Source organism: Gigantopelta aegis, chromosome 8 (assembly GCF_016097555.1).
Source record: "Gigantopelta aegis isolate Gae_Host chromosome 8, Gae_host_genome, whole genome shotgun sequence".
NCBI classification, from domain to species: domain Eukaryota; kingdom Metazoa; phylum Mollusca; class Gastropoda; order Neomphalida; family Peltospiridae; genus Gigantopelta; species Gigantopelta aegis.
In genome coordinates, this window is record NC_054706.1 from 80,600,752 (window position 1) to 80,611,547 (window position 10,796).

Below are 10,796 nucleotides of genomic sequence, written 5' to 3' on the forward strand. Positions count from 1 at the left end.
TGGTCTGTGGACTTGTTTTGTAGGCTATTGTTTATTTGGGGGCAGATTTGTTGTCACTGGGGGGGGGGGGGGGGGGGGGGGAGGGTGTAAAATTTTGTTTTGCCTGCCACTTACGCTTATAATCATGTATACAACAATGTCTTCATTTTAACATGTTTAACCTACCTTAAATAATCGGCATGCAAGACTAACATAAATATGTTTACACAACTATTTTGATATAAACAAAACAAGTACTGTTACTATAGGTTGATGTTTTTAGGTTAAATTATATCCTGGCGTCATATGTTTTCGATACGATAAGCAAAAAATTAAAATATAATAAAAACAATACTTCGTACATACAATAATACTTTACCTTTCTCAATTCACATTAGTTTATTGTGAAAGACAGTTATAATTTCCCAGGAACGCCAAGTTTATCTCCAAACATAATTAGCTGTTAAGTCGTACAGGTGTTTCCGCTCTATTTTCACAAACGTCATATGTTTTCGATAGTTTCATAGGCTGTCTATTTCTGTCCTTATTATGGCACTATACTCCGTGCAATAATTTACATCAAAATCTTCATTTGAAAATAAAATCATAAAATGTTTGTAACTTGTAAAAAATATTGAATAATCTTCAGACCAATAGACAGTGTTCACTGAAAACATATTTACATTATGTTTTCGTCATAGGCTAATGTCTAATCCTCTTGTTATACGTATCAACGACACCAAAATTCAGATTGTAACCTTAAGTACTCTGACAGCGATACAGAACTATATATTTTCAAAAAATCTAATTCCACCAAACCACCTTTATTTGTAGTAAATGTAAATGCACATGTAAACATGCTCCCACCAGAAATTACCGAAAAGAACTTTGCTGTGAATGACATAAGAGGTAACCCAACCAGCCTTCCATAAATTTTATTGTTCAGTGTAATGATCACGTGGTATATCGTCTAACTTTGGCAGGTCAGATGTCAGTGTTGCAGACGATAATTTTGCAGGGATTTGTGATACCTGGATTTCGCTATGTGAGGCATTTCATTAGTACCAAAATATTGAATTACGAAAAACTGATAACATGCACACAATTTATGGTATTATAATTAAAACATAAAGTTGGCAGCTTGACTTGAAGCATTTTTAATATTGTGAGGAAAAAGACACTTCGTTGTTTTTGTTCAGGCTGATAGTGACGTAATATCTCGCATAATCTCGCGATACATGCAGTTACAAAGTATCGAAAACATATGTCGAACGAAATTGTATGACGGTACGATATATTTAGCTGTTATTACAGCAAAATGTACACGTTATAATGCAATGCATATACATATAGTCCGTCCCATCCTCCTACAAAAATATTTGGTTGTTTTTGTAAATAATTTAAGTTTAGTTTGACGTAAAAATAAAAATAAAAGTGTTTTGGAAATAACAAATATATACTATTTTTGCGTGTAATTTAGAAAACAAGCGGCTCAGAAATAAATAACTTGTAGTAAATTCCATGTTTCTATTATCTATTACAACGGTGTTACTGTCACACACAATTCATTAAAACTGCAGGTGTTTTTGTATGTTTAAATGAAATTATGATAATTAATGTGAGGCGAGATTGCAGCTTTGAAAAAAAATTCCAGGCAAGAAAACCAAAACGATCAGGGTGGGTGACAGCTCGCTAGATTTATCTCCTATATTTAACACATGGTCAATTATAACAAAACGCAATTTCATCAACTTAATTTTTACCTGTATCATTCTTTAATTTTAAAGCATAAGTGGGGACATTTATGATGCTAGGGACTGGCATGCATAAATCTCAGCTGAAGATTCACAAACAACTGTGGTCATCGGCCATTCAAGCTGTAACCGGAAGTGGCTAGTGGTTAGGTGATGTAATTCTGCCTATTTTTTCTCGCGAATTTCTAATAAAGGCTATTGGACGTGCAACATTTCGTCATGTTGACATATAGTCCAATGGATCTTTTATATACCCCCCCCCCCCACACACACACACAGAGACAAGACAACACATACCACGTCCTTTGATATACCAGTCGTGGCGTTCTGGCCGGAAAGAGAAATAGCCCAATGGGCCAACCAACGGAATCGATCCTAGATCGACTGCACATCAGGCTAGCGCTATCTCACTGGGCTACGTTGCGCCTTTCTTATTCTAACATTGTAACAAATATATTTACATAATCTATATTACATAATACAATACATAATATACTGATATAACAGTGTATATGTGCGTGCGTGCGTGTGTGCGTGTGTGTGTGAAGTGCGTATACTTTAATTAAGATTAATATCTAAAACAAATTTAACTTTATTTTTCTTTTTCGATTTTACTTTTTTACTTTTCAGCGTTATTATGTTAATGATATTAAATGTTGTTAAATAAAGTTCATGCAGAGCTTGTTAAGTTTTACTTGTGATTGTGTCATCTTACCTGTGATTTCGTCGTCTTATCTCGGGTGAATTGGCTGTCTCAACTGCGAAGTGATTGTCCTTAGACTAAGTAGCGTCTGTTGATCGTTCGTTAGTTGTTTATTTGCACGTGTGTCAGAGAGCGACTTGCCGTCAACACTTGTGGTAGCTCCTGTGACTACACCACGGAAAAGATCTTTGTGTTAACCCTTAATCGACTGAATGCATACTTGAGGCACGGTTTAAAAGTTTGTTTTGTTTAACGACACCATTAGAGCACATTGAGTTATTAATCGTCGGCTATAGGATGTCAAACATTTTGTAATTCTGACACGTAGTCATCATAGGAAACCCGCAACCTTTTTTTCTAATGCAGCAAGGGATGGATCAACTGAGTTGGTTCGATTTTGCGACGCAAGCACTTCAAGCGAGCACTTAACCGACTGAGCTTTGAGTGCGAGTGCGAATAATTTTTACATGCTCATATACCACTAGAGTTTCGAGCATGTCCGTCCCGGGGCCTGTCTCTGGATAGCCAGTGACTTGCTCCGGGACAGAAAAAATGAACGGGACAATTTTGAAATTTACATCCAAAAATTAAATAGTGGGCCTTTAAAATTTTGATGCGCATCTCTAATTAATATAATTAATAAAAATAAAATCTACTCATTAAATTTGGTCGCTAGATTAGATTGGGCGGTCAGAAAGAAATTAGATAGATAGATAACTAGTTTAACGGGTGTGTGTGTGTGTGTGTGTGTGTGTGTGTGTGTGTGTGTGAATGGACAGAATTTTGAAATTAGCAATTAGTAAAAGAAATTAGTAGGATTAAAAAAAAAAAATTACAAGCCAAAAAAAAAAAAAAATTGACTGCTCGGCCGAATATTTATATAATTTGGAGCATTTTTGAAGGACAGTCCAAAAATAAATAAGAGAAAGAAGAGAGGATCGGACTATTTAATAATATATATATATAAAAAAGGGGTAATTTCGACATAAAATTTTGAACGAAGGTCTAAAAGTTTAAAGTCCGATCTATATGTCCACGCGAGTGGCCTCGTTAAGGCCGTTAGGGGAGAGGTTGGCGACTACGGCGAGCCGATGTCCGGAGTTGCAGTCAGCGATGGGATGAGTTGCTTCTTAGAGAGCAGATTTCTGATGACCACGCGGTAACCGGCGCCGCAAATCGTCTTGACGATCCTGTGGATTGTTGAACTGTCCATCGCTTGTCGGTAGGTCTGCTGGCGCCGGTGCGTCACGATGAGTCCTGTCGTTGAGCTTTGGAGCCGAATGTTGCGGAGCTCGACACGTCGCATGTCTAGCTCCATAGCTGTCTCTCAGTGGAATGCTGAGCTTTCAGGCACAGTTTATTCACAATTTCTAAATTATGAAACTGTCAGTAAAACAAGCGAAAGTCGTCAAGTATTAAACGATAGCCGAACTGTCGCCCAGTGTTATCGTAAACAGAGATGGCAGATGTCGGAATTAACGTGCTTAGATCAATTTAATGTTCAAGCACGCTCGTTGCGAGCACAAACTGAGACCAGGTCCAGACATTGTACACAGAATGAGAGGGATGCAAACCTGTTTGTTTATCTTTATATTCAATTAAGGTTCAAGCACGCGAACCCAGTACCTACCAGCGTTATGTTCGATAGCTTAACCTCGACACCACCGAGGCCGGTGGCCCGCTTATTTACTTATTAGCGGTTATAATGAACGCTGGTTTGTCCCCGAGTACTATACAATGTTGTCACGGGGATCCTATAATACCCGTAACTGAATAAAACACGATTATCCAAATATCTCTCCTAACTGTATATCTTTTAGATCTCTCTGTATCGGGCAGTCTAATACTCGAGTGGCTCGGCTCTAGGTATATCCGAGATAAGATCTTACATAAATATATATATATATATATATATATATATATATATATATATATAGCACGTTTAGTTCACTAGAAAACACAACAAAACACAATACACTTTGGAATCTGTATTACCACTACGCTGACAAATGTACTTGCCGCAGTAGTTAATTAACAACAACAATATAATAACAACCCAGAACTAATCACTTAATTAGTTAATCACTAGGTGTCTAGTTTACACAATATTCTAATCACTTCACCGTGATACAACACTCACACGTGTGATAATTGAGAAACGCTGCCAGGGGAACTTAATTAATAAAGGAATTACAACTCTATTCCTAACTGGTTAATTTTTAATTAACCCTTAACTACTCATTCAGTAACCTTGTAATACAGAATTAATACTGGTACATATCACAATAAAGACAATAACCTACAGTTTACCTAGGTCCTCTAGGATGACCGGCTAAGCTTTATCTTACCAAATACTCGTATAAAAATATTAGAACAGTGAAGCCTACAATTTACTTCGTCAGATTACCGAAGACACTGTCTAAAGAATATTGGTATAATACAGTATTAAAATATTTAAAGTCACATCAATCACATCAAGGTTATACAACAGAGCAGAAATATATATTTACCAAGTCCAGTCGGACTACGTTCCCCGGGAGCCTCCCAGTGATTCTCCTCGATATATCTAAAATCCTATCTATTTATTCAAAAATCTCGGAGACAGCGAATATCGCCTGGGGGCACAACGCGGTACCTCACCTATAATGTGATAGTTCCACAACTCCCAGAGACGGTATATTTTCTTAGATGGCCAGACTTACTGTCGCCTAGCTCGCCAGAAATACCCGGTCGTAAACCGCACTCTCTGAGGTATTACGTAACTACTGGCCACATGGCCTCCACACCTGGTCTAAGTGCATATTGGAACCGCAACTCTACCACCGTCGCGCGGGGGTATTACGTAACCAAGCTGCACATGGCCCTCTAAAACAATTAACATCGCCACAGGCGAAAAGATAAGAGCATGTCCCGTCACAAATGTCTATATAATATTTAGTATCTATACAATGTCTATATAGTATCTAGTATCCATACAATGTCTGTATAGTATCTAGTATCTATATAATATCCAGTATCTATACAATATCTATATAATATCTAGTATCTATATAATATCTACTCAAACCCAGGGACTCAGGAAATATTTGTACACGTGGCCCTATATAGGTTGTTACCGCTATAACCAGCGATCCATAAATTTGTTTTGATTTCACCGTTAAGGAAATTCCGAATAGGTGAAATAAGTAAACATTGGGTAAACGGTAAACCTTTGCTACGTCAGTAAAGGTCAGTTAAGGGGCGGATCTAGAGCGCTCGCCTGAGGTGCTTGCGTCGTAGGTTCGAATCCCCTCAGTGGAGGTATTGTCTGATTGATTTTTCCCATCCCAACCAGTGCCCCACGACTAATATATCAAAAACCGTGGTATGTGCTGCCCTGTCTGTGGGAAAATGTATATAAAAGATCCCTTGATTCTAATGAAAAATGTAGCGGGTTTCCTCTCAAGACTACAAGCCAAATTATCAAATGTTTAACATCCAATAGACGATGATTAATAAATCAATGTGCTCTAGTGGTGTAGTTAAACAAAACAAACTTTTTAAAAACTTTGATTATTAGTTTGCTATTAAAATATACACTTTGCACAGCCTCAGTCTTAATTAGAAAGAAACGGGAAGTTGATTGGACCACAGTAGCACAACGTAGAAAACAATATAAGACAATTGTCCCCGTTTTCTTAACATCCTGGGCCATGACCGTATTAAGCAGGGTATGTCTCTCTGGTGTGAACATAACAGCAAAACACTTTTGGATAGAATAGTTAGTTTGTTTTGTTTAACGACACCACTAGAGCACGTTGATTTAATGATCATGGGCTATTGGGTTTCAAACATTTGGTCATTCTGACATAATCTTACATGTTTCCATTAGTTGCAAGATATCATTTATATGCACCATCCCACAGACAGGATAGCACATACCACGGCCTTTGATATTGCCAGTCGTGATGCACTGGCAGGAACGAAAAATAACCCAATGGGTCCACTAACGTGGATTGATCCTAGACCGGCCGCGCATTAATCGAGCACTTTACCACTGAGCTACGTCCCGCCTCTCGGACAGACTAACAACCAAGCTACTGATGCTAGTATTTGAATTTGTATGAATTTCTATAAAATGTGTATAAAATAAAGGTGTGTTTAACGGCACCACTAGAGCCCATTGATTTATTAGTCATCAGCATAACTGATATATATGACACGCATTCCTAGAGGAATTGCGCTACATTTTGCCAGACCTTTGATATAGCAGTCGTGGTTAGGTAGCACGTGGACAGAAACTAATGGGTCCATCCAAGAGGTTTCATCCCACGCCCCAATCACATAATGCAGGCGCCGCTCTACCAACTGATATATACGCCGCCCAGGCGAAGAAAGGGTTAACTAAACGTGTTCTACTTCCCTATACGGCGTATTCTAAAAAATCAATATTTATCAGAAATTGTGGAGGTACGTAGGACCTCCGGCAAACATCTGTGACAACGTGCAGTAATCAACAGCCAAACATTAATCATTAAACTTAAAGGACAATACAAAAGAAACCAGCATAATTGCAGAAACCAATAATTTTAAATGTAGTAGTCATAGTTTATTTAAAATTGATATACTATATAGCTGCTACATGCCAGTCGTGGATTCATTTGCGTCAAACAGAAATGTTTGCCATTGATGTAATGTGAGTTTGAATTATGTAAATGAGTAAACACAATAGTACCGTAGAGCAGCAGTTACTCCGTCCAAGGCCATGCCAGAGACTGGACGTGCCTGAAATCATTGGGCTATAGGGACACGTAAATAGAGTTCGGAGTCCAAGCAGAAGTTACTCCGCCCCAGACCATGCCAAAAACCGGACCTGGATCGGACGTGCCTGAAACCATTGGGCTATATGAACACGTAAATAGAGTTCCTAGGCAAGCAACTGTTACATCGTTGAGGCGAGACGTAGCCCAGCCAGTGCACCACGACTGGTATATCAAAGGCCGTGATATGTGCTACCCTGTCTGTGGGATGGTGCATATAAAAGATCCCTTGCTGCTAATGGAAATCATGTAGAGGGTTTCCTGTCTAAGACAAAATTACAAAATATTTGACATATTTGAGTCGTTAAACAAAACAAACTTAAACGGAGAAATAATAGATAGAGAAATAATAGAGAAATGTTCATATCCCACATTGTAGCATATTAGATGTTTATATCCCACATCGTAGCACATTAGATGTTTATATCCGTCATTGTAGCACATTAGATGTTTATATCCCGCATTGTATCACATTAGATGTTTATATCCCACATTGTAGCACATTAGATGTTTATATCCCACATTGTAGCACATTTGATGTTTATATCCCACATTGTAGCACATTTGATGTTTATATCCCACATTGTAATACATTAGATGTTTATATCCCACATTGTAACATATTAGATGTTTATAGCCCACAATGTAGCATATTAGATGTTTATAGCCCATGTTGTAGCACATTTGATGGATATATCCCTCACTGTGGAATATTAGATGTTTATATCACACACTGTAGCATATTAATTGTTTATGTTCCATGCTGCAGCATATTAGATGTTTATGTCATACAATGTAGCGTCTTAGATGTTTATATCACTCACATTGGAATATTAGATGTTTATATCCCTCACTGTAGCATATTAGAAGTTTATATCACTCATTGTGGATTATTAGATGTGTGTAACTGTTTCGGTTGCTGTCTGGCGTTCTGTGTGGTTTTCACAGGCAGGTGGTTCGCTGACGTTTTCGACGACAATATTCACCCCGTGACGCCTCGTCTCCCCTGGCATCACGCGAACCCTCGCTCTCTGACAGAGCAACAGCTTGGCGAAGTTCTTTCTGAACGCTTCGTTCATGAACGCGTATATGATGGGGTTGTAGCATGCCCCGCTCAGGGCCAGCCACTGTAGGTAGTAGCGGATGTTGAAGTTGACGGCCGACGCCTGCAGGTTGGTTTCCTTGGAGACGATGTCGAACACGAGGAGAGGCGACCAGCAGAACGTGTACAGCAGAACGACGAGCACGAGCATCTTGATCGCCTTCCTCTTGTACCTCGTCTGCTGATCGGCGGCGGCGCCCCGAGCCCCCACGGCCCCCACTGGAGTCCTCCCCCACAGCTGCAGGACGATCCTGCCGTACGCGGCGCCCACTAGGATAAAGGGGATGACGAGCAGCACCACGAACGTCATCCACGTCTTGAGGGAGTCCGCCGGGCCGTCGTCTGACGCGATGCAGATGTGGGAGACGTCGTCGCACGTCGCCGTCGTCTCGTCACCGCACACCGTCGACAGCTCGTACAGGTAGGCGTACGGAGTGCTCGACGCCACGGCTAGCAGCCACACTGTCGTCAGGAACGCAGCCGCGAACCCGGGACTCTTGGTGAAGCGCCGCTTGAGGGGGTGCACGATGGCGAAATAGCGGTCGATGGCGATGCAGCACAGGGTGAGCGAGCTCGACGCCACCGTCAGGTTGATCATGAAGGGAACCAGTTTACAGCAGAACTCTCCCAGCACCCAGTACCTGCAGAACAAAAGAAGTGTTGATCATGAAGGGCACCAGTTTACAGCAGAACTCTCCCAGCACCCAGTACCTGCAGAACAAAAGAACTGTTGATCATGAAGGGCACCAGTTTACAGCAGAACTCTCCAAGCACCCAGTACCTGCAGAACAAAAGAAGTGTTCATCATGAAGGGCATCAGTTTACAGCAGAACTCTCCCAGCACCCAGTACCTGCAGAACAAAAGAAGTGTTCATCATGAAGGGCATCAGTTTACAGCAGAACTCTCCCAGCACCCAGTACCTGCAGAACAAAAGAAGTGTTGATCATGAAGGGCATCAGTTTACAGCAGAACTCTCCCAGCACCCAGTACCTGCAGAACAAAAGAAGTGTTGATCATGAAGGGCATCAGTTTACAGCAGAACTCTCCCAGCACCCAGTACCTGCAGAACAAAAGAAGTGTTGATCATGAAGGGCATCAGTTTACAGCAGAACTCTCCCAGCACCCAGTACCTGCAGAACAAAAGAAGTGTTGATCATGAAGGGCATCAGTTTACAGCAGAACTCTCCCAGCACCCAGTACCTGCAGAACAAAAGAAGTGTTGATCATGAAGGGCATCAGTTTACAGCAGAACTCTCCCAGCACCCAGTACCTGCAGAACAAAAGAAGTGTTGATCATGAAGGGCACCAGTTTACAGCAGAACTCTCCCAGCACCCAGTACCTGCAGAACAAAAGAAGTGTTGATCATGAAGGGCACCAGTTTACAGCAGAACTCTCCCAGCACCCAGTACCTGCAGAACAAAAGAAGTGTTGATCATGAAGGGCACCAGTTTACAGCAGAACTCTCCCAGCACCCAGTACCTGCAGAACAAAAGAAGTGTTCATCATGAAGGGCATCAGTTTACAGCAGAACTCTCCCAGCACCCAGTACCTGCAGAACAAAAGAACGCGCATGAAGCGAGCGCTGTACCACTGGGCCACATGCCACCCCTCCCTTACCTGGAGAAGGCCGTCACGATGTTGACGGGCATGCACGTGACGCTGACGAAGAAGTCGCTGACGGCGAGAGACAGGATGAAGACGTTCATAGTGGAGCGCATGTGGCGGTGACAGACGAACGACAGCACCACCAGCGAGTTGCCTATCAACGACGCCGTTATTGTGACCACGTACAGGCACGCCAGCACGTACTTGGACGCCGTCGGGATGTCCGTGATGGCATCAGAGTTACCCAGCAGGCCCTGGCAGAGTTCAAGGTCCGACTTGTTAGCCTGTTTTAAGCGGAGTTTCTGGCAGATCGTCTTAAGAATGAGAAGCTGTTCCTCCGTGCTGTTGGTGTTGACGATGTACGCGGTGTTCAGGTAGCCCTCCATGGTGTCTGGCGGGGGGCGGGGGAGGTATCACTGGTATGTCACAGCGCTGGCTGGAACAGTTGTTGTTGTTCCTTTCTGATTTTTCGTGTTGTTAGTTTATTCATCCATAGTGTCTGGCGGTAGTTAGTTATCATAGATAAATCACAGCGCTCACTAGAACTCGTTTGAGGTTTTTACTTATTTATTGTTGGTAATGTTTCTCTCCATGGTGTCTGGCGAGGGGTAGATATCACTGATATATCACAACCCTGGCTGGAACACTTTTTAGTTTTTGTTTTGTTTCTTGTTGTTAGTGTGTCCCTCCGTGGTGTCTGGCGGTCGTTAGGTATCATTGATATATCATAACGCTGGCTGGAACACTTTTTAGTTCTAGTTTTGTTATTTCTTGTTGTTAGTGTATCCCTCCATGGTGTCTGGCGGTCGTTAGGTATCACTGATATATCATAACGCTGGCTGGAACACTTTT

General features: G+C 41.3%; 2 protein-coding genes across 2 annotated transcripts in view; both read right to left on the minus strand.

Moving 5' to 3' along the window:
• The window catches only part of LOC121380110, an 80,776-nt gene extending 78,193 nt beyond the window's left edge, over positions 1–2,583 (minus strand). The window contains exon 1 of the mRNA XM_041508882.1: positions 2,449–2,583. The gene's annotated coding sequence lies outside the window, so the exon portion shown is untranslated. The remainder of the gene's footprint in view (positions 1–2,448) is intronic.
• A 5,456-nt stretch (positions 2,584–8,039) lies between these two features.
• LOC121379860 (QRFP-like peptide receptor) lies at positions 8,040–10,330 on the minus strand. Its single transcript, XM_041508513.1, has 8 exons — positions 9,957–10,330; positions 9,723–9,818; positions 9,583–9,678; positions 9,443–9,538; positions 9,303–9,398; positions 9,163–9,258; positions 9,023–9,118; positions 8,040–8,978 (listed from the first exon to the last, which is right to left on the minus strand). Exons 1-8 carry the CDS (start codon positions 10,328–10,330, stop codon positions 8,129–8,131), a joined length of 1,800 nt encoding a protein of 599 aa, XP_041364447.1. The 3' UTR covers positions 8,040–8,128.
• Between the last annotated feature and the right edge of the window lie 466 nt (positions 10,331–10,796).